Here is a 23,931-nt window from a genome sequence, read left to right on the forward strand (position 1 = left end):
TGAATGTGGGGGGTTTCTCCCTCACCTCCTCACTGAGGCTTTGCTCGAGGAGCGTCCAGTGGGTTCCTATCTGAAACTTTTCCCCTGTAGCGGGCCCGTGGGGATCACTGGAGCTCGCGGGATTCCTCTCCCTCCAACCCCCACCCAAAGAGGCGAAAAGCCTCTAACAAAGAGGAGGACCAGGATTTGTGCAATAGCAGCTCCAGCGATGTAATTCAGGGTATTTCGGCTCTAGTTGTCATGGTAATGATGCTCTCGGCGGCAGCGGCGGCGGCAGCAGCGGCAGGGAGTTGCATCTCCAGTGATGAACGGCAGTAATTTCCCTGCCTTTTAACTAGGATTTAAAAATAGGGGCTTTGGTGGATCCTAGTTAATACACCTAATGGTGACTCTGAGTGGTTGACTGGGAGGCAGTGGGCCTGGGTAGCAGCAGCCGGAGTTTGCAAAGCGCTCGGAGGATCTCAGAAAAGAGGGCATAATTGTAAGAATGTGACTTATTGTATTGAAATGAGCCTAGGGCTCCACTAGACACGTCTGCCCATCTTCGCTGACTTGCCGGTTTACACTTTTCCCTTCGGAGGTAATCGGGTGTAATTGTGGACTCCCGCGCCCCGACACGCGTGGGGACCGTGTTCCTCTCCTCCGTGCTTGGCTCGTGTGGGAAAGGCATGTTTTACTCTTAACTGACAGAACTCGCGCTTTTGGAGAAGTTGCTCAGAGTGTTTTACTCTTAATAGAAACGAAAGTTCTCGGTGGTGAGAGAACAGTCGTGCCAATGCAGTCAGTGGAGACTGACTTCCAAAGGCACCTCTAGAACCTGTTGGAAACGTGGGGCAGTCGTGAGGGAGAAAGCGTTTGTCCATTGAATCCAAAGAACGTTTTTGAACACAGCCGTGTATTTATGCCTCTAGATACTCCAGAGGAAAGCTGCAAAGGGGTTGGTAATCAGAAATCTCGGGCTGTTATCCCAGGGCCTTGGGGTGCCAGGAGAGAGGTGCCGGGTGCCTGTTTAGTCATTTCATCACAAATTCAATCCTGAATCTTCTTTTCCCACGACGAAGAAATATTTTGTAGAACTAAGTTGGGGAAAGAAAAAGCTGCCCAATGCGTCTACTGGGCGCAGTGAGTGAAGTTAGAGTTTATTCGAGTTGTCTTAGGGCAACAAGATGCTCCAACGTGAATATCGAAGACTCCTTAGGCCACAGCAGCCTCCACACCGGCTCCCTCTCCCTGCACCCACGCACCCCCTTCACTGGGACCGTGCGCTCTCAGGAATTCTCCCCGCCGCTTGTCTCCTCGCTCTCCCTCCGTCTTTCTGAGAATCTCTGTCTTTCCCTTTCTGTCGGTCTCTCCTCCACGCCTCCCGCCCCCGCCCAACCTCCGCCCCCGCTCCCCAGGGTTGGAAACTCCGCGGAGGAGCCCGGGTCACAATGGTGCGTTTCACGGTTTCCTCCACACGCTTCACCACCGGGAGGGGAACACGGGGGTGTTCCTTTCGTCTGCCTATGAGAAAGAAAGGGGCTTTGACAGAGGTAGTTATTTCTTCCTAATTTACAACCCCGAGGCTCCGTGCTCCCGGCCCCAGAGACCGCGAGCGGGAGCCGCAGAACGTGTTTCCAGGCGCGGAGTCTTTGCCTAGGTAACCGGCCAGTTGTGTATGGGTTGGGGGGGAGGGGGGGACGAGGGGCGCTCCGCTCAGCTGTAAGATACGTGGTGTGGCTCTCTCCAGCAAACGCTGATGCGCGAGAGGAGCCCTATCCCTGAAGCGACCATCGCCCACCGGAGTCCTAGAGGCTAATCTTCAGAGAAGGGCTCGGCTTGAAAGGCCCCGGGGAAGGGCGGGAATGCGGGCACCAACTGGAGGAAGTGGTTGGGAGGTTGCTGGAGACCCCCATTGAAGATGCGAAGGGTGGGGGGCAGGAAGCGCTTGCTACAGCCGTGGGAAGATCCGTCCGTGCCTGCGCTAGAGCTCGCGCAAGCTTTCCGTAGAATTAGCTGGGGCTGGGGCTGAGGGTAGCAAGGGAATCCCTTATTTCCTGGCCGTCAGGGCTTCCCGGACCTGAAGGCTCCAAGTCCCTCTCTCTTCCTTGGGGGAAGCCCCGGGCTCAGGGTCTGCGGGAGACGAAACTTACACGACCATCGCGGCCGTGCACCACCGAGGATTTGCGGGGTTTATTTCGGCTCCAAGTTCCCACCCCTGGAGCTGTGAGTGGATCCCAGAAAAGGGGGCGCTATAGGCCGGAGTTTGGGGCGCTAGGATCCTTCCTTGAGGCCCGCCGAGCTGTGCTTTCCGCTACAAAGTTTCGCTGAGGCAATACGCAGAGACGCTGGCCTCGGAGCCGCTCAGGCACCCTCCGGAGTGTGCCCCTTCCGGGCCGCGGGAGAGCCCCCAGCCTCGAAGTCGCCCACACTCGAGGATACCGCCTGCTAGTTGCCTCGGCCCTCCCCGTCAGCCACGAACCCCATCCGCCTTGTCTTCTTGCTTCCAGCAGGGGCCTATTTCCACTGTGCCCTTTTGTTTGCTTGACCCTTGGCCCCCGAAACTCCCGGCTAATAGAAGCGAAGCTCCATTAGCATTTAGAATGAAAAGCTCAGACTTTCTTAATTCCTCAGAGCATTCATGCATTCGTTCCAGACCTTGTGCATTTCCTATGCGACGTGTAAAATTTGTGTTTGAGGGGTGGTGGCGGGTGGAATTGGGAAAATGACTATTTTCCGCTCGTGCACACTCACTGACCCCCGAATTCGGGCGGAACTCTTTCCTCAAGTGTTTTCCTTTCTTTGGTTTTCCTGACTTCGTGAGCTCGGAACCAATTGTGGGGGCAGAGGGATCGATTTCTGGGCGACGTCAGACTGCACCTTTTTAGCCTCCCTTCGGGTGCCACAAAACGGCGGTGAGCGCGGTGGGTGCGGACAGCCTTTCCTCGAGGGTGTGATGCCTTTTGCCTGGTGACTCCCGGCACTGCTTTCTTACCCTTATAATTCTTCGTAATTAACATAGCATTTCCAGAGGCCCCCACCAACTCCTAACACGCCCAGCCCAGGCCGCGGTGACCCAGCCTGGTTTGACTGTAACCTCTGTCCTCTCCTGGTACCCGCAGAGTCCACTGCGGAAGTGCGCAGCCCGGCAAGCCCCGGCCCTGAGACTGTACCCTCGGTGGAGCCGGGCAGCACCACCGCCGCTTCGACTAGCCAGACGTCTCTGCTTCCTCCACTCTCGGCCTCTGCTGGAGAGACCCACAGCCCCACCATTCAGCGCGCAAGATATCATCCAGGTACGTCTGAAGGCACTCCCCCTGATGTCTCCCCGGCTGGGAGAGGTGACTGGAGGAGCTACACAATGAGCAGGCAAGCTGGTCGACTTGCCCAGCGCCAGGGCAGTGACTGCTAGCCGAGCATTTCACAACACAGGTGGCTTCCTTGCACGAAGCTCCTCTGGATACCACACCCTGTTGCTACTGATTGGAGCAGCCAGATTACATTAAGCATTGCATTTCTCAGAAACATTTTTTCTAAGAAAAATGCAAGTATACCATAGATCAGAATCTTTTAATACATTTTTATGTCTCCATTTTTACTCTTCTTTTATATCTAGTTTATACATTTAAAAGTCATGGGTCAGGTCACTTAGAGCAATACAGAGCATTTTTGTTTGTATAAAACCCAAATCATTTGGGTGCAGAAGTGTGGATTATTTAAGCTCAGAGGGAAAGAGAAAAAGCATTTGACCTGAAAACCAAGGAGTAAATTTGAGTTGGCAAAAAGAAACTATTGCAGGCTTGGCTTGTAACACCTCTTTATGTATTTGTTAAAGGGATACCAGGTGCCAGGCCTGTGTAGGCACCAAAGATATGCAGATAAATAGAACTCAGTCCCAGCAAGCCACAGTCTATTTGGAAACCACAGAAAGACACAAGAGCAATTGGTAGGGGGAAATGGCAAAGAAGAATGACAGAAAAGACTAATGGAGGAGAAATCCTAGATGTCTGAAGGAAGGAGAATACGTGAAACATCAGACAGTGTTCTTTATTTTAAATGATTACCCTTTTATTTCACCCCAACAACTGGACTGCAGGATAAATAATCCTTTAACTTCAAACTAGTGAGTGTTTTGAAGGCCTGGTTGGAAAATAAAGGCTTGAGCAGGCCTCTCCTCATCACTGTTTCTTTCAACAGGCCCTCATCACCTTTTTTTCAAGTCAAGATTTTATCCCTTACAGGCATGACTCAATCAGATTTGGAAATGTGGGTATAGAAAGATATCAAAGGAAATGTGAAGCACTCACTTTTCTATTAGTCACATCTTTTACACCAGAGGCTCCAAATATAGACATTAAACCTGGTTTTCCCTTGGTTCAGAAAAACCAACCACCAAAAATTGTCCATTTTACCATTTACATTTAGCCATTAAAGGAAATAATTAGATAATTCATCCACTAGATCCAGTCATTCTCAGAGCCTTCTCATCCAGCCCAACCTCTCTGAACAGTAGTAAACACCCTGGATACCAGTTGTTTTGGGGGCTCAATAGAGTCAAACTGGCAGAGAAACTAAATCTATTAAGAAACTGCTTTATTTTCTAGGGGTACTGATTCTGTCGTAAGAAAATATGTCACCTAATTTACCTATTATGATAGCTGTAAACTGTTGTCATACAACAGCTACTGATATATTTTATTAGTCAGATTTGTGGGGAATACACACACACACACACACACACACACACACACACACACACACACTGTATATGGCAGAGAGCAGGTTTGGTGGGTGTTTTGTTGCAGATGCTGATCTTTTTCTTTGCAGATGGTGCACACTCCCCCAAATCCATTTCCTGGGCCTGTGTTCCCACCTCACCACCTAGCTGGCTGAAGTCATCAACAGGGATCCAGTTTTTGTAGGCTGCTAGCCCTGTCTGGAGGAGTGGGTGGAAGAAATCAACCACAACTTTTGTGTGGGTGGCCTTGGTTGGCACTTATCACATGTTAGAATGTCATTGTTTCCCTTGGCCAGTAAGCCCCATGTAAGACTGACTTAGAGGTTTATAGATCAATGTGTGTGACTAGGGGGACCAGTGGCCTCTTTTCCCCAAAATAAACCAACAGGGCATTCACTGGCTTTCTTTTTCTCCTCCCAACTAGTGGCTGAGGTCACTCCAATTGATTTATTGGGCTCCAAACCACTTTTAAAAATACCACTGGAGGGGTGGCCGGTTGGCTCAGTTGGTTAGAGTGTGGTGCTGGTAGCACCAAGGTTGCCAGTTTGATCCCCACATTGGCCACTGTGAGCTGCACCCTTCTTAAAAAAAAAAAAAAAAAAAAAAAATCACTGGGCCTATGAGGGAAGACATCAAATTTCCCATATCTGGTGGAAGACAGGGCAAGGAAGGAAAGGTGGGTACAAATGTCCCCAGGGAGCCGGGTTTTGGCATTCTGTGGCCTCTTTTGACAGTCTAATCAAGGCGGGATTCAGCTTTCTTGTTAGAGAAGGGAGGGGGAAGGAAGGAAGGAGGGGGTTTTCAATCTGCGCTACCAGGAGGAAAGGAGGTTTCTTCCTCTCTATTTCCCAGACTGAAGATCAATGTACCCAGTGCTACCTATTAGCTAAGAAAGAGTGCTACCTTGCTTCTCAAAGACCCTCTCCCCTGTCCTTGCAGATATGCCCTGCGTGCAAGCCCAGTATAGCCCTTCGCCTCCAGGTTCCAGTTATGCAGCGCAGACCTACGGCTCAGACTACACCGCGGAGATCATGAACCCCGACTATGCCAAGCTGACCATGGACCTCGGCAGCACCGAGATCACAGCCACGGCCACCACATCCCTGCCCAGCTTCAGTACCTTCATGGAGGGCTACTCAAGCAACTACGACCTCAAGCCCTCCTGCCTGTACCAAATGCAGCCCTCCGGGCCGCGACCCTTGATCAAGGTGGAGGAGGGCCGCGCGCACGGCTACCACCATCACCCCCATTCCCACCCCCACCCCCACCCCCACCCCCACCATCACCAGCAACAGCAGCAGCAGCCATCCATTCCGCCCCCGTCCGGCCCGGAAGACGAGGTGCTGCCCAGCACCTCCATGTACTTCAAGCAGTCCCCGCCGTCCACCCCCACCACGCCGGGCTTCCCGCCGCAGGCGGGGGCGCTGTGGGACGACGCTCTGCCCTCGGCGCAGGGCTGCATCGCGCCCGGCCCGCTTCTCGACCCGCCGATGAAGGCGGTGCCCACGGTGTCCGGCGCGCGCTTCCCACTCTTCCACTTCAAGCCCTCGTTGTCGCACCCGCCCGCGCCCAGCCCAGCCGGCGGCCACCACCTCGGCTACGACCCGACCGCCGCCGCAGCCCTCAGCCTGCCGCTGGGAGCCGCCGCCGCCGCGGGAAGCCAGGCCGGCGCACTCGAGGGTCATCCGTACCGGCTGCCCCTGCCCAAGAGGGCGCCCACGTTGGCCTTCCCGCCGCTCGGCCTCACGGCCTCCCCCACCGCGTCTAGCCTTCTGGGCGAGAGCCCCAGCCTACCTTCACCGCCCAACAGGAGCTCGTCGTCCGGCGAGGGCACGTGCGCCGTGTGCGGGGACAACGCCGCCTGCCAGCACTATGGCGTGCGCACCTGCGAGGGCTGCAAGGGCTTCTTCAAGGTGAGCACACGCCTTCTCCTGGCGCCCCCTCCCTCCGCAGCCAGCCTCAGCCACCCGCTCAAGTGAGCATCTAAGTAGGTCCTCCCGGGTTTGAGAGGTGTAATTGTTATACCCTGCGTTCCTGCAGCCTTTCCTAGCACCTTCACATCCATTTTCTCAGGTTGGTTTAACCTGAAGTCTATTACAGGAGGCCGCCCAGATGGACTTGAGGGGCCTGTGAACTTCTGAGTTGGCAATGCCTTATGATCATTTTCCTGGAGGGAGCTTTCAGTAGATTTGCAAAGAGATCTGTGACCTCAAAAGTGCTAAAACCTCATTACATTCCTCGTCTGTCCATCCTGAGGGGATAGGGTATGTGTGCCAGGTCCTGGGCATTTGTATCTCATTTGTTCCTCATAGTAAGAACTAGGACTCTAGAATCAAACAGACTTGAGATTGAATTCTGGCCACTCAGTAGCTATTTTTATTAACAGTGTCTTTAAGGTAGATCTTAATTATCCTCGTTTGGTAGATGAGGAAATGGAAACTTGGAGAGGTTATTCAACTGCCCAGGACATACACTCAGAGAGTGAGATGGAGACAGGATGCCAGCCCATGTTTGCATGGCCCCAAAGTGTGGAGCATCTTCACAGCTCTGCAAGCTGCAGAACAGACGGGGCAACTAGCTTGATGTAGTTTGGGGCAGCTCCCCCCTAGAAGATAGAAGCTGGAGTCTCACCAATCCATTCTACTTCTGTGCCCCACAGTACGAGGTGTGGAAGTTGTTCATTATCTCATAGACCCAAAGGAGAATTTTATAGTGGGAGGGTCTTCAGACTCCCTCGTATGTTACCCATGAGGAAGCTGAAGCCTGGAGAGGTGAAGCCTTGTGGAGCCTGTTAACAGTGATTTATCAGCACATGGGACAGTTCCAGCTGGTTTCTTCTGATTCTTTAATTCAGTGCTCTTTACACCACTCAGGGGAAAGAGAGCTTGTTCTCTTGCTGCTCTGCTTTAAGTATTGACTCCTGGATTTCTTCAGACACTTAATTCTTTGCCACCCTCCCCACTCCCCTGGCCATTGTCTCAGGAACTTGCCAACGCACAAATGTCCTATGATAATTAGTCTCTAGCCTCCAGTGCTGGTCAAGGTGGAGGGAGAGAGGAAGCTGGATGCTGATTGGGTAACCTAGGATTTGGGAGGCGAATAGGATGTATCTGGGAGCAGGTTGGAATTGGAGTCAGAATACTCAAATAGGAGTCCTTGATCTGTCACCTACCAATTGTATGACACTGGGCATGACACTTCTTTCGAGGCCTGAGCTTCCCTATCAGGTGAATAAAGGCTGTATTAAACGAGACAACATGTATGAAAGCACTTAAAACTACAGTTCATTATAAGTGAAAACTGCCAAGTATTTTTTAAAATGCACGTGTTTGTGGATTGGCATACATACCAACAGGCAACAAGTTATTTTTGACCTGGAGATAGGAATCGTGTGATTAATTAAATTCTGCAGAAAAATGAGAAAATGCTTGTGGAAAGACTGCAGTCTGTTAAGTGCCATACTGAAGGTATGCATGATTCTGATGTTTTAAACGTAGAACTCTCAGGTTAGCCTTTTTTTTTCTGCCTTAACTGCTCAAGCTTTACCAGGGTTACTTTCAAGGAACGGCATTCCTTTCCCAGATTTGATGTGTACAGCATTTCAGTGGAAATGCTGAAGGGCAGTGAAATGGGCAGCCAAGAAAGGAAAAAGAAAGAAAAACACTTAAGAGGAATACAAGTAACTTCAAATATAATCATCCCTGAATAATTGAAAGTTGACCAAAATACAGGAGTGGTAATACATTCCTAGTCTAGAAATGTCAATTAAGTTTCCCCAACAGCGTTCCTTTTCTGCAGCAATCCCTTGAAAACAAATCTATACTTGAAAGGGCGGGGGGTGGCATGGGGGAGAACTACCCCACAGATCTGTTAATTAAGGGAGCAGGAGCAGGTTTTACCCAGTGGCTTTCTACCATTAAATTGAATTCTTTAAAAATGTGACATGAAATGCAGTTAATGATGGAATTCAGTGATTGAACTGTAACGATCTCTCCCTGTCCTTAAACTGCATAGGCACATGCAACGGTAGAAAAGGTTTCAGGTTATTGGAGAAATGTATACCTGAAGCAAAATGCCACCAGCCCTGCAATTGGCATATAGCCTTGAGGATAATGGCAAGAAACAGAGTTTTAGAAATTACTGCATGTTTGAGGAAAGAGAGCTTTGTTCAGGAAATACAACTTTCCTACCCTTACAGACTGCTGAGAATTTAAATGCTGGAAACTCAGAAGGGTGATTGTGTTTTGGAATTTTGCGTTTTAAACTAAAATCACCAACTAAAGCAGGGGAAATGTATCTGGCTTTGTTAGATTTTTTTTTTTTAATTTTATATGAGCAGTTGAGAAATGATCTCTGAACATGAAATTAAAAGGTGATAGAGTGAAAACTAATAAACGGGGGTTGAGGATTGCTGAAAGTAAACATTGAAAATAGATCTCGAATTTTGGGCACAAAATAGATGACCAATCCCAAATTACCTGGATTTCTTTTTCTTAGGCTTACCAAATAAATTCCAACTGTCTGCTCTATTTAGAGTTGTATAGATTCAGGTAATTTCTGAATGATTTCTCCCTAAGTGGTAAATACACAACCTTTGCACAGAAGTTTTTAGTTTTTAAAAACTCAAGCCTCACTTATATAATATTTGGAGCATAAAATTATTGTTTTCATTTATTAATTGTTTCCATGTGTCATTTAAAAAATTATATGTGATTCTGAAGAATACAACATTATTTTATATCCAAGTCTAAGTTTTATCTATATTTTACAATATGGCTATTTTGATACCTATATCAATAGTTATTTATCAAATAACCTAGTAATGGGAATTTTCATTGAAAGTACATGGCTCTCATATTCCTTTCTTTCTCTCATTCTTTTTTGTTTTTGTTTTTGTTTTTTTCTTTCTTGGATGTGATAATGGTTTTTAGCATCCAATTTTAAGATTTTGTTTTCAGCAATCAGAAATGGCCAGTTCGCCATATATATTCTTTTAAAGACAAAATAAACCACACAGCCTAATTAAGTTATTTTTTTTTGCATTAAAACATCATTTCCTGTATGTTTTAACTAGACAAATCCTAATTTTTGCTTTTTATGATTTCATCTCTATTGGGGAACAAAGCCAGTTTACTGTGATATTTGACTTACAAAAGTGATAGCCAACAAAGTACATCCCAGATAACTTTGATTTTATTTTAATAAGGTCAGCAATAATCAGGGGAATAGAACAAGTCGAAAATTGTTCCCAAAGGGATATTAAAAGTGGAGATAATCTAATCCTCCAAGGTATGATATGTTGACCTGGTAATTTCAGATATGATTTTATCATTCAGACTTGGATGTCTCCTGAGACTTGCTTCAGAATAATCCAAGATGATTTTCCGTGTCAGCAGCTAACACTAATAAAATTGTTTTTCCTGCAGGCTAGCGTGTTAGGAAATTAAATTTATCTAATTATACGAATTGCACTGTCACTTTTCACATTGTAATTAAAATACATCTTGTCAGGTCCTACCTCTTTCCAGAAACTATTAGTTGACTATCTCTGTATTGTATTTTCTCAGAGAACGGTGCAGAAAAATGCAAAATATGTTTGCCTGGCAAATAAAAACTGCCCTGTAGACAAGAGACGTCGAAACCGCTGTCAGTACTGTCGATTTCAGAAGTGTCTCAGTGTCGGAATGGTTAAAGAAGGTATGGATATGATGCTTTTTATACCACTTGTATATACGTATTCTCAGATAGCACTGAAAAAAAAAGTTAATATTTACGTTGGGATGGTGAATTTTCCTTGTTTCCCTTTCCTTCCAACATTTTATTTTTACGGTGTATGTTTACATTTAAAAATAGTTGAGGACTACGTATTCTAATTTCTCAAAATCAATAGAGAGCTTGTGTACACACATTTTTGTTCTATTTAAGAAGGAGACTCTTGGGGCTAATTCATTACCATATGTAAGTATATGGGTGAGCTTTATGCTGCTTGTTTCAACTCTCATTACATCACTCTGTGACTATTATTCCAAACTTATTGCCACTTTTAAATGGTTGGTCTCATTAATGATTGTTCAACTATAAAGTGTTTTGATTCCTTTTTGTGATTTATGGCATGCTATTCACGAATATGTTTGAAAACATTTTTTTTCTCTCTTTCTGTTGGTACCAGTTGTCCGTACAGATAGTCTGAAGGGGAGGAGAGGTCGGCTGCCTTCCAAACCAAAGAGCCCGTTACAGCAGGAACCTTCTCAGCCCTCCCCACCTTCCCCTCCGATCTGTATGATGAATGCCCTTGTCCGAGCTTTAACAGACTCAACGCCCAGAGATCTTGATTATTCCAGAGTAAGTTTTATGATGTCCTGCTTTTGATGGTACTAGTAATAAGAGTTGATTGAATGACTTTGTGCCTGCCACTGTGCTAAACAATTTTCGTACCGTGTTTCCCCAAAAATAAGAGCGAAAATATTTTTTGCTCCAAAAGACGCATTAGGGCGTATTTTCAGGGGATAGCTTATTTTTTCATGTACGACAATCTACATTTATTCAAATACAGTCATGTCATCTTCTGGAACATCGTCATAACATACTAAATGGGCCCGTTTGGCCGAAGATCTTAACTGGGGCTTATTTTCGGGGTAGGTCTTATTTTCAGGGAAACACGGTACCTTTCCTACATTTCTCACTTCATTTAGCAATTCCAGTGCATCCATTGCACCAAATAATTTTTGCCTTATTGGATCTCTAAATGCCTTAACAAATGACGCTGACAGTGCTGCACCTGTCATAGCCATTGTTACAGGATTCCCGGTGGTTATGCCAATGAAAGTTTGCACAGGTGAATTACAATTTATAGATTTCTTTCATGGCTTAGACAAAGTGACTACTGGTTTTTCCATATTGTAATCAAACCATCTGGGTGAGCTTTAAGTTATCCTTAAGCAGTTTGCCCAGTTGCACTAGCATTGATTGACCTGCTGCTTATTCAGAGGGATTAGACCATTGATGTAGAGCAGGAAACTCTCGCCTTGACATCGGGAGGCATCAGGAGGACTGGGACGCAGCACTTCCTCTGCTGCTTCCTACGTGAGTCACCCGGCTTCTGCTCTTGGCTTTCTCATCCCTGGTGAATGGTGATGGTGGATTTTCCTTGTTTCCCTTTGAGAGATGATCCCTCAGAGGGAGGTTTTGAACATCATTCGATGGTTGAGAAAACATTCAAAAACCATAAATGATTACCAGTGTTGTTATTTAAGTCAACCAAAATATAGGCACATTTTTATGTCATATGGGCGAGAGTAAAATACCAGTTAGAATTCTGCAAACCGCCAGAAACTTGGATAACACAGGGAAGAACCATGAGAAAAGGTTTTATGAGCAGATGTATAAACATTACTGGAAGGCAGTTTTTACAAAGGCTTAATTAGAGAAGTGAACTTCTAGTAAGACAGGGTCCTGCCAAAGAGGGAAAGGAAGGAAAAAGATCACAATTCTCAGGCAATTTCTACATGCTAGACATTGTGGGACATTGTCTCCTTCAACCATTTAAGGAACCTTGAACTATAGGGATCGTTAACCCCACTCATTCTAAGACGAGAAAACTTAGAAACACAGTTTGCACACAGGTCAGAGAGATTCCAGTCCAGGGATCCCCAGTTGGCTGATCTGGCCTGGCAGCTGCGACCAGATTGCCCTTCCCAGGCCTACTCAGTATTTCAAACTTCTGACTGAACCACTGGCAAAGAGTGTGGATGTGTCTGTTATGTGTCCTCCTTTTAGGTTGCAATGTTGACAGAAATGAAAGGGTGATTGGCACACCTGCTATGATCCTCCTTCCCTCACCCCTACCCTGATTATCGGTTGTGAAGCCTCCTCTCTGCACCTGATCACAAGGCTTCATACGAGAAGCATGGTAGATCCTTAGCACCGAACGTTGAGGACTCTTAGTCTCATTTCAAGTAGCTTCTCTTGACTGAAGTCAAGTCTCAAACAATAGTCTAACAGAATAATGCAGAGGTTAAGGCCTTAGGCTTTGGAACCATGCAGGACCCTAGATTAAAATCCCAACACCATCATTCAGTAGCTGGGTGACCTTGAGCAACTGATTATACCTTTTAATGCCTCAGTTTCCTCATCTGTGTTATGGAATAATAATAATACCTACTTCCTGGGGTTTGTGAAGATTAAATAAGATTATACTTGTCAAAACGTCAGCAGAATGCCCTCCCTGTTTGCTATGTCCTTGCCAAACCTTATTCTACCATTTGTTGAGTGTCCTGAGTATGAACACTTCACATGTCAGGTGCCACATAGCAATACCATTAAGGTAAGTATTACGATTCCTGCTTCACGGATGTGGAGAGAAAAACTGAGAAAGGCTAAAGGACTGACTTGCCCAAGGTCACACAGCTAATATGCATCAGAGGTGAATTAGAAGCTAAGTGTATTGGACCCCAAAGTTCGTGCTCCTAAATACCAAGCTTTACTGCATCTCTGATTTCAGTGAAAGTGGGTGCTGGGAAAGCATGAGGGAATAAAGACTTCTCCCTCAAGCAACCTCAGCCTCCCTCCTGCAATTTTTCTGAATTAATGAAGCTTTGCCGCACTGCCCACATGGAGGCACAGAATCTGTTATTGGGCGAGGGCATTTGAAATCACTATTGATGGTCAGTCTAGAGAATTTAGGCCCCAAAGATGATTTGTTGGGCCCCAAATTATCAGATTATTAGTCTACATGGCTAATTAGTTATTTAGTGGCAAACCCTCCCCAGAACTTGGAGCTGTCCCAGCTGGGAACTCTCCACACTGAAAAATCAATCCACCATGTTTGCTTACCTCTGCACCATTGAATGTGTTAGACTGGTGTCATCATCCTCATCAACAAACATTTATCCAATTTAATTGTTAGCTTTGTTGAAAATAGCAGATTGACCATGCCAGAGTCTGGGTCACATTGATACCACCTTTGGGGCCTGGCTCAATTTTGTAAAGCGTATTTATTTTAATTGCATTGTTTTGGAGTCAGGTTGAACCTCATAGTTTGGATTCTCCTGCTTTAAGATAGCTTTAAAAAATTATCAAAAATTGGACCAAAATCAATTAAATTAAAAGACTTTTTAAAAAATACAGTGAGTTTTTATCAGAAACTTGGATGAAGACAGAGAAGGCATGCTGATCACATTTACAGATGACAGAAATCTGGGAGGGATCGTTAATATGATGGATGTCAGTATCAACATTCAGAGTGATTTCGACAGGTTGGAACAGGATGGGCTGACACCATCATGAAGAAAGTTAACAAAAATAAATGTGAAGTGAAGCATTTAGAATTTTAAAACATGGGAGAGCCTTGGCCTGTCAGTAGTTCATGTTAAGAAGATCTTGGGAGTTTATTCCATACACACTTACTGTGAACCAACAAAGTATATGTGTGGTGGAAGGGAGGGATGCTGAATTACCTTAGGCTGCAGAAGGAAGGGACCAGAGCCAAGCTGGTGTTGGTCCCACGAACTCTGTCCTATCAGACCACACTTCAGGATTGAGTCTAATTCTAAGCTGGGGTTTAAGCGGGATGTGGACATACTGTTTCTAGAAACTTGTACGAGATGATTGGAGGAAATGGAAATATGTGGACAGGAAGGGAGAAGCTTGGGCCAGGAGTAGGTCATTCTTTTGCCCTGTGGCAGAGGACTGTTGCTCCCAAGGATAGATCTACAGGGAGAAGGAGGGGGCCCCTTTCAGATCACTCTGAAAACAAAGATGAGCCCCCTTAGCTGCAAGAGCTGCTGTGGCAGTGTGAGTTCATCAACACAAGTAACTGAGAAGGACACATAACAAGATTTCTCACAAGCAGAGGTTATTTTGGATGATATTAAGTTCCTTCCAACTGTAAGATTTTATGATTCTGGGATTTACCTTGTTACCCTAAATGCAAGGGATTATCTATACATATAAGAATATATGTTGTGAAGTAACTTATTATTTAACAAGATGGAACTTGCTTTGTTCTCTAAATAAACATTAACATAAAACGAATGAAGCAAAATGAATTTACTGAATGCCTTCTTTGGGCTAGGCACCGTCACATATATTCTTACATAATTTCACTTAAGCTCCAGCTTTATGTGATATAATTTATGGTTTCAGTCATTTTTTTAAAGAATGTCATTCATTGAAACTCAATTTTCATAATACCTTCTCCTTAAAGTTTTATATTTATAAGTTTCTAGAACTGGAGGTGCCTTTGAGATCATGTACTCCAACCCCCACATTTTCAGAGTAAGGAAAGGATTGCAGAGGTTAAGTGGCTTGCCTAAGATCAGTGACAGAGCTAGGCTAGATCCAACTCTCCAAACTCAAGGTGATTTGTTTCTATTTCACCATACTGCTACTTATATTTAATGGCAATTTACTAGATATTTAAAAAAATAAAAACTTCATTTGCTTTTTAAAAATTACTATAATAGTAATATAGATCCACTGGTATTTAAAAAGGCAAACCATTTAGAAGTGGATAAAGTGAAAAATGAAAGTTTCCTCTCATTTATTCCTGCCTAATCCTACGCGTCAGCAGTAGCTCATGTTAACATTTTAATATGTATCCATAATTTATTACATTTTATATAAGAATTTGCTACAAATTTGCCTTGTCAGTCAGTTGATTTGCCGGAAAGAATTTATAAAAGGTATTAGCTTCCCCTAGTGAATCAGGCGAATAGAGAAATGAGGAAACGTTTGCCAGGCAGGGATGTTCAGATCTTCATGTACCAGCATACGTGCCTTTCAGGTAGCAGTGGGGCGGTTTTCCCCATTTGTGGGAAGAGGAGGTGGAGGAGTTGTGTTCCAAGTCTCAGAGGAAACAAATGTTTTAGAGGCCAGAGAGAGAGTTCCTTGCTCTGTGAAGCATTCCTGGCTCTGGGACCTTCACATTTCCTTTGGGCCAAGCTTCTCTCCTTCAAAATTGAGCTCAGATCATTGTATATCAGTGCAGTCAAAACATGTCACATTTGATTTCTTTCTTCTCGAAATGTTGCTATTCTCTGCCCCACAGTTGCTTTTAATTTAGCAATACAATTATATATAGATACTGGGCTTGGCATCAGAGCCTGCATAATTATTAATGAGAAAGTATACTTAACATCCTCATTAGTTGGTCATTTTAAGTTTTTTTTGTTGTTGTTTTGTTTTTAGCAAACTAGGATATTTTCTGGTAATTGGTGTCACTTAGTATAGTAACAGAGCCAAATACAAGAGATAACTGCTCAGACAAAATCAGGCACCAGCAAATGGCATTTACGTATGTTTATAAGATAGCCCGAGAAACACCAAGCCTAACATGTTAGACCTACAGAGTAAACAGCATGAAAACTGCAAAGAGGGTGGTTTCATGGCCTCCTCAGAAGATCCTCTCAAATTGCCTCTCAATTTGTTAGATGATTTCAGGCCAGTCCCGGCCCCTCTGTGGGCCTGCTTCCTCTTCTGAATGGTGTGGGGGAGTGGACTAAGTGCATTCCCATGATCCCTTCCAGCTTTTTAATTCCCTGACCCGCTGACCATCAAACCTGCTACGTGTAATTCCACTATGGCTGCAGGTCTGCAGGTCCCAAAGGATGGTGCCCAGACTGGCCCTGTCAAAAAGAGCCAGGATGTTGGCTTAAAATGTAGATTCCTGGGCCACACCCAGACCTACTGAATCAGGGGTTGGGGCGGAGGGGGGAGGCAGTCAGGAATCTGTATTTTAACAAGTGCCTCGGATGATTCTCTGGCACGCTAAGTTTTGAGAACCACCAACGCAGTTTAATAAGAACAATTCAATTTCACCTCGAACCTCCTCTTTCCCAGCTTTCCAGAAAGCAATGAATTCATTTAACAGATGTTGATGGAATGGCTCCTGGGTGTCAGGCACTGTTCTAGAGCTGTGGACACGTTGTTGAACAAGAGAAGCTCCTGCTCTCATAGCATTTCCATGCCGTGAAGGAAAGAGGAAGTAAACAGACACTTAACTGCAGTGATGACTTTGGGGGGAGGAGAGGGACTTTGGGGGGTTTTGTTTGTGTTTGTTTTTAAGGGGAGGTAATTAGATAAGAAAAAAATAAATTGGGGGAAAATATATTCACTGCCAATTTTTAAAGTATCACTTTTTAAAGTGTAAGAACCTAAGAGTATGTACATGTAGTTTGGCTTGTAGAATGAGCACATCTAAAATATACAAAGAAATATAAACACCCAAGGAAAAGTAACATTCTAAGGGGACATAAAATATTCTTAGGACGTTTTACATAGTTAGCCTGCACTGACAGTGAGATAGAGTAAATATCAGATTCCATGCTGCTAGGAAAGCATCACATTGCTAATTTTTTAGGGCTGGTGTTCCCATTCAAATAACTTATTTTAGGCCCAGGGTGTGCCTGAAATCTGACCTGTACAGTCATGTTACTGCCATAGGAAATGTGTAGACTCATTTTAGTTTCAATGACATCCATTGTTGTTTGCAGGTCTAGATTCTCATTCGGGTGCTTTGGTGAAATTAACCATTAGACATTAGCTGTCAGTAAATGTAATACTGTGTCACTGACTAGTGATAAAGCCAGATTTTTGATGGATCAATTATCCACATAGGCTGGAACAAAACGTTAGCATAAACAAGAAAAAAGACTCATTTCTAAAGTCTTCCACTATTTGGCCTGTGTTTGATTGGAATGATCAATAAACAAATATTTTTAGATTTTCTTTGGTGAACCCCATACCTGCCTAGCTCTGAGACATGGACGTACAGGAGCACAGAGGCAGAAGTGGGGGTCTGGCTCTTCCAGCTCTAGGTCCAGTATTCCCTGGTGAGGTTTTTATGAAGGGCTAGGCCAGACAGAGAAAGAATCTAAAATGTTTCATGTTTCTTTAAATCTTATGTTCAATAGAGGGAATACTCGGTTTATCTTTTCCCTCAGCATAGGATGCTGACTCTCCAGTCACCCCCAAGTTACTGGTGGCTCAGGCTTAATCCAGTTTGGCCCCAGAATTCTAGAACATGGACTAGTGTCACTGCAGGTGAAGCTCCAAGGGTCTGGCTGGAGTCTGGCATGCCAGGCCTGCTGGCTTCCCTCCTTGCTGGGCTCCATCAGAGAAAACTGCACACACAGGGCAGGCAGGGCCTGTATTGCCCTGTATGCAGGATGCACACAATGTGAGCCCAGCAGGGGCAGAGGCCTGCAGAGGACCCAGGGTGAACACTAAGCACTCTGGAGGATTCTGAGCAAGTAGTGGAGCCAGAGAGATTATTGAGTTGTGAGCCATGGTTTCAAGGAAGTCAGTGCAAGAGGGAACCGTGAAGTCTCATTCCCAGGAAAAAGTTTCTCTCTCCATTTAACCTTTCTCTCTCCATTTAACACACTATTTTAAAACAAAATAAAGCTGAATCAATGTCAAATTCTAGGCAATCATATCATACCTGGTGTGATTAGCAACATTTTTCATTGAATGCAAGAGCCATCACATGGAACATTCACCAGGACAGATGACAGTCTGGGCCATAAAACACACCTGAACAAATTTAAAAGAACAGAAATCATACAATGTATGCTGTCAAACCACAGTGGAATTAAACTAGAAATCAGTAACAGAAAGACAGCAGAATGCAACAGCCAGAAGGACTCCTAAGGAACAGCTAGCCCGGTCACTTCCTACGTTAGACGCAGAAGCAGACCCAGAGAAGTTAAGTGATTTTGTCTAGGGCTGCACAGCAAGTCAGTGCCAGAGCCTGGGGGAGGACCCCATGGCCTGCTGCCTCTACTCCACATTACCACTCACTCGGGAATGTCACACGTAGTGCTGTCAGCTCCCTAAGGTGGTTCTGCCCTGAATTTTATCCTGCCCTTGGAGAGCATATGGAATTAGATTCATATCAGAGGAGAAAGCAAAAAATAATAAAATCCCTTTTTTCTACTCTCCTCCTATTAACAGTATATGAGCTGAAAGGAGATGGTGGGAAGTGTCTTTGACACCAGGATCAGGCTGCCATCCTTGAATATCCGTGGGAAGGAGTTCTCCCAGACTGTGCTCCCATGGTCCATTACATCACAGAAATATCCAGGGCTTCACAGAACCCAGGCCCTGCCTGGGTGGGACAACTGGGCACAGAGGAGCCAGGGCTCTGAACAGGACCTGATGTTATAAGATCCTAGAGAGTCAGGGCTGAAAAGTAGAAACCTTCTGGTTCAACCCCTTCCCCCATTTTATAAATATGGAAACAGGGGCAGTGAGAGTTCCAAGTATCATAACCGTTATCAGTCATTGCTGTCATTGTTTGGGAAGCATGTCCTACGTGTGAGGCCCTTCACATGGATTATCGCATTTAATCATCGCAACAAAATATTGAGGACGGTATTGTCTATTGTCCCTATTTTACAGAGGAGAACATTGAGTCTCAGAAAAGTGAAGTCATTTACCCCAGATAACTAAAGTAAGCGGCAGAGCTACATTATTTCAAAAATTAGGGGCTGGATAAATAAATCTAGGATTAAAGTAGCTGGGCTCCTTCTCTGATGTTTCTTTTGTTATTTCACGGTACCTCTTGGGAAAGCACAAAGGAAAAAAAAGATCCAATTAAGCCAAGTGCCTCATTCCCTCATACCTAAGTAGTTCTACAATAAGTACCTGGCTGCCTATTGGCTGTTTCTCCTCCAGCCAGGTTAGGGCAAGCCTAGTCACTCCCTTGACTATTCTTTCATTGAACAATATTCAACAACTATTTACTGAGGGTCAATTATGTGCCAGTCACTGTGCTGCTTGCAAAACATGGGACCAGATGAATACATATCTGGACACCTCCAATTAGAGCAAGGCAAAATACTTCTGAAAACGCTCCCCCAGTCTACTAGCTAGTAACATCATACATATTTCCAGCCAGGAGGTGTAGGACTGGAAATCACAAGGCCACTTTTAAGTCTTGGCTGTACCACTGTTGGCTGTGTAACTTAGGGAAATCTCTTAGTTTGTCTGAGCCTCATTTTTTTCATCTGGAGAATAAGAATTAAAATCCATGCCCCACGAGTATTAACGGAGTGAAGGGAGGCAAAAGCGCATCTGGCTGTTATTGTGAAGGAAATGAGATGCATGTTGACATGAGTGTTTCTGCTTATCTCTTAAGTTTCTGTGTGGTTGGTTGTCCCTTGATTATTAACTTGCTGTATCAATCTTCCTGCCTAAAAGCAGGCAAGATTTTCTTCCTGTGATTCAAGCAAAACCCTGACTCTACTAGAATATCCAAACGCTGGGTATAAACTTGATTCCCACTTAGATTTTTCTTCTCCCGGGACCCTGTAGGTCAGTTCTGTCCAATAGAATGTTCTCATGGACACGTTCTGCACCACAAGTGGTTGTTGAGCTCAAAATATGGCTAGTGTGACTGAGCGGCTGAATTTTGTATTTAATTTTCATTAATGTAAGTAGCCACAAGAACTGACTCTGATGGCACACAGCAGCCTGGGCCCTGCCAAGGAGACACCCATCCCCCGCTCCCCTTCCTGGTTTATTGTAACTCACAGAAATCCACCTACAGGAAGCAAAAGTCATTCTCTTCTCCTGTTGGTTAATTCTGTGATCCCCAAACTTCAGCGTGCATGAGAATTACCTGGATGTCTTGGTGACACAGTTTTTTGGGCCTACTCTCAGAGTTTCTGAATCTGTCAGTCTGGGGCAAGGCCTGAGATGTTCTTTTCTAGCACATTCCCTGGTGTTGCTGATGCTGCTGGCCCAGGGACCACACTTGAAGAACCACGGGTTAACTAAGCATCTTACTTGAAGGCACCTGTACTTTAATGGAATCAGTAGGTCCTGGAAGCCCACTCGGACACAGACCCCTGGGGGATTGGTTCTCAACACTGGCTGCCCTTCGGAATCACCTGAGGAGCTTTCAAAACTCCTGAGAATTAGTCTCCACCCTAGACCAATTAAATTAGAATCTGTGTGGCAATGACCCAGATGTGTTTTTTAAAGCTCCCAAAATGATTGCAGTCAAGATTGAAAACCACTGCACTAACGGGACGTCAACAAATGTCTTTGCCTGTTTCGTAACAAAACTCACTCTATTTATATCACAGGGATGTTGTGAGACTCACATGAGACTGAATGCAAAAGGGTTTTATAAACTGTGGGACTTAAACGTGAGGATTGGGCATAGACAGTCTTGGAAGAGCCAACTTGCAAGTGATGCTCTCATCCCCGTTGCACTGAGATGACACTGCTCTCTGTGGTTTGCATTCTAGTACTGCCCCACTGACCACGCCACTGCGGGCACCGATGCTGAGCACGTGCAACAGTTCTACGACCTTCTGACAGCCTCCATTGATGTATCCAGAAGCTGGGCAGAGAAGATCCCTGGATTTACTGATCTCCCCAAAGAAGATCAGACTTTACTTATAGAATCAGCCTTTTTGGAGCTGTTTGTTCTCAGACTTTCCATCAGGTAATTACTGCTATTTTACTGTCCCTTCAGTCCACTCCTTCTTTTAAAGAAGTTTGAAACTGCTGTGTTTGTAAATGAGTCATCAGGGAAAAGTCTGCTCCAGAAGGAAATGTAAAATATGATCAGGCATTAAAACATGACAAGCAGTGGGTAGAACACTGGACTGGTAGCCAGGACTCCTGGGTTCTACTCTCAGTTCTAATACGGACTTGCTGTGAGACCCTGCGCAGGTCACTTGCCTTACTGGAAGTGCAGTTTCCTTCTTTGTGAAATGAGCAGGTTGGGTTTGGTGACCCCTGCGGCTCCTCGTATAGCTCCAGCTTTCTGTGGTTCTAGGAAGAGGCTCATGGTGCATAAAGGATTTCCTGGGAACAAGTATTTATTCTGAACATTGCATTTACCTCACAGTTTCTATTTATAAGTCACTGTTCTAGTACACGAGATGGGGCTGTAAAGAGTTCCCGCAGCTTCTCAACCCCCAGTGTTTACTCCAAGAGCATAGCTTCTCAATCAAAACTCTGGTTCAACCTGTCAAACTCAGTGACACCAAACACCAAAGCAGAAGTGATTTTTCCAAAAGGTGGGACCCAGGACCTCAGCGCATCTCAGGAAAGTCCACGTGTAGCATTTTAAATTCCATCTTCCTTGTTTCCTGGCAGGTATGTGTTTTTAGGAGATGGTAGCAACCTTTCACCAAGTATTATAGGAAAAAACATTTCCTTTCCCCTCAATCTCTTCCCTACCACTCCCTCCCCAACTTCATACTGTGTTACCAGAAACTCTTGTTTAAAGTGCAGATTCCCATGCCTCATTTCCAGCTATTTCAGTTTGAAATCTGCATTTTTAACTCATGTTCTGACGATTCTGATGCTGGTTGTCTTGAGGACCAGGTTTTAAACTCTGAGCTTGAACCATACTGTCCTTATGAGCCACTGTGGAGGGATCTGTGGCAGAGACAGAGGTGGAATTACAATGTGCCAGTAATTAGCATCATTACAGCTAATATCCAGTGTGCACAGGAGCCAAGCCAGCAATGTGTCCTGTATCAGGCAGGCAGCAAAGGAAGAAGTCAGTGACGAGCTGCCTGCGGGCAGACACCATATATGCCCTAACCACCAGGTTTTCTCCTATGTCTGGCCCTCGGAATGGCACACACGTGGTGTTTAGGAAATACTTGCCAAGTGAATGAATGAGTGAAGCTGTCCATCTAAGAGGCACAGTGAAAGAGATGCTGCTTGTGAAGGCAGTCGGCTGAAAGAGACAGGGTGTGACAAGAGATTTAAAAACTAAAGGAAGGCTAAATTAAAGACTACACAGAATTCAGAATTAATTCCACCTCATACTCACTGAGACCCTCTCGTGTACCAGGCACTGTGCATGGGCTTTCAAGTCCTTTTTTTTCTTCTTTTTTATTTTGTAGCAAGTCCTTTCTTGTATTTGATTCCCACAACCATCTTAGGAGGTAGCAGTGAGAACTCCTGTTTTATAGATAAGGAAACGGAAACCCAGAGAGAGTTAAGGAGTGCCCAAGGCCCCACAGCTAAGTGGTGATGTCAGCTAGAAGTTCCAGAATATACACTATCGGGGCAGATTTAGAGATAGCCCTCCTGCAGCCCCACTGGCAAAAGCCTAGGTCATCCAAAAGGACTCCTTTCACTTGAGGCCACTTTGCAGTTTGGGATGGAATTCTGGCACTTGCAGGGATGTGGTGTTTTTAGAGTCTGCACATGGAATTGTAGTGTCTAGCCTCAGGCCTTATTGGTTTTTGACATTTACGAAATGAGGGAGAAATCCTGGCGAAGGAGCACGGAAGGGAACAGTCTGGGTGCAGAGAGAGGTGGTGCTCGGGCCTTCACCTCCACTGTCTGTGTCCGCGGGCCAGCCAGCAGCTGAGTCCAGCAGCTTCCCCAAGGAAGTTAGTTAGCATAGAGAAGCGGTGATGGTGGTTTATCCCAGGAGCACAGTCTTGTTCATCAAGGGTGTGGGGGCAGGTTTCACAGCACCACACGGGGTTCTGAATGCTGCCCCACGGCTGTCTGGATGCCTGTGTGTTACGATGTGATCCCATTGCACAGACTGAACAGACTTATTTGACACGTTCCCTTCACCCCCCACACGTTCTCTTGTAGGTCGAACACAGCGGAAGATAAGTTTGTGTTCTGCAATGGACTTGTCCTGCACCGACTTCAGTGCCTTCGTGGATTTGGGGAGTGGCTCGACTCCATTAAAGACTTTTCCTTAAGTTTGCAGAGCCTGAACCTTGATATCCAAGCCTTAGCCTGCCTGTCAGCGATGAGCATGGTCACAGGTAAGTGCCACCCTGCCGTCACCGGAAGTGACCATGTTCGCTTTTCTCTCCTCTCCTGTGTGAAGCTGCATTCTGGCTTTGGCTGTCACACTCACCAGCAAGTGAGGAAAGTGACTGCCATTTTTCTGAAATCTACTACAGTTAACCTAGTTTAAACAACGAGACGTATATCTGCAATATTTTGTCACGAACTTTCAGGAAAGAAGATTCCTAGTCTTGAGTTATCATTGTAACGAACCCAATGTGTGAAAATCTAAATTTCCACAGGAGTTCTGCTGACACTTGGACTAGCTGCTCCAGGGTTATTTGTACAGAGGGTTTCAAAGGAAGATTACCTTACCCAGTCTATTCCTGTGGAGCAGAGTGGCACGTCTTCCCCTCTTCCCTGTCCTCGACTAGTGACCCATATAAAACACACCTTTATTTATTTACAACTTTATCTAACAACTT

The 23,931-nt window shown here is 45.3% G+C and overlaps 1 protein-coding gene across 3 annotated transcripts in view; it reads left to right on the forward strand.

Moving 5' to 3' along the window:
• NR4A3 (nuclear receptor subfamily 4 group A member 3) overlaps positions 1–23,931 on the forward strand; it is a 38,961-nt gene that overhangs the window by 589 nt on the left and 14,441 nt on the right. Inside the window, exons 1-7 of one of the 3 annotated variants that reach the window (XM_074330767.1) lie at positions 344–1,639; positions 3,102–3,275; positions 5,657–6,630; positions 10,285–10,414; positions 10,887–11,059; positions 20,974–21,173; positions 23,303–23,481. In XM_074330767.1, the coding sequence (XP_074186868.1) occupies positions 5,659–6,630; positions 10,285–10,414; positions 10,887–11,059; positions 20,974–21,173; positions 23,303–23,481 (1,654 nt within the window). In that variant the 5' untranslated portion in view covers positions 344–1,639; positions 3,102–3,275; positions 5,657–5,658. Of the gene's footprint in view, positions 1–343; positions 1,640–1,719; positions 2,895–3,101; positions 3,276–5,656; positions 6,631–10,284; positions 10,415–10,886; positions 11,060–20,973; positions 21,174–23,302; positions 23,482–23,931 lie in introns of those variants that run through there. The other 2 variants (XM_074330766.1, XM_019729222.2) reach the window with 2 other exon arrangements.

Source organism: Rhinolophus sinicus, linkage group LG04 (genome assembly GCF_036562045.2).
Source record: "Rhinolophus sinicus isolate RSC01 linkage group LG04, ASM3656204v1, whole genome shotgun sequence".
NCBI classification, from domain to species: Eukaryota; Metazoa; Chordata; class Mammalia; order Chiroptera; family Rhinolophidae; genus Rhinolophus; species Rhinolophus sinicus.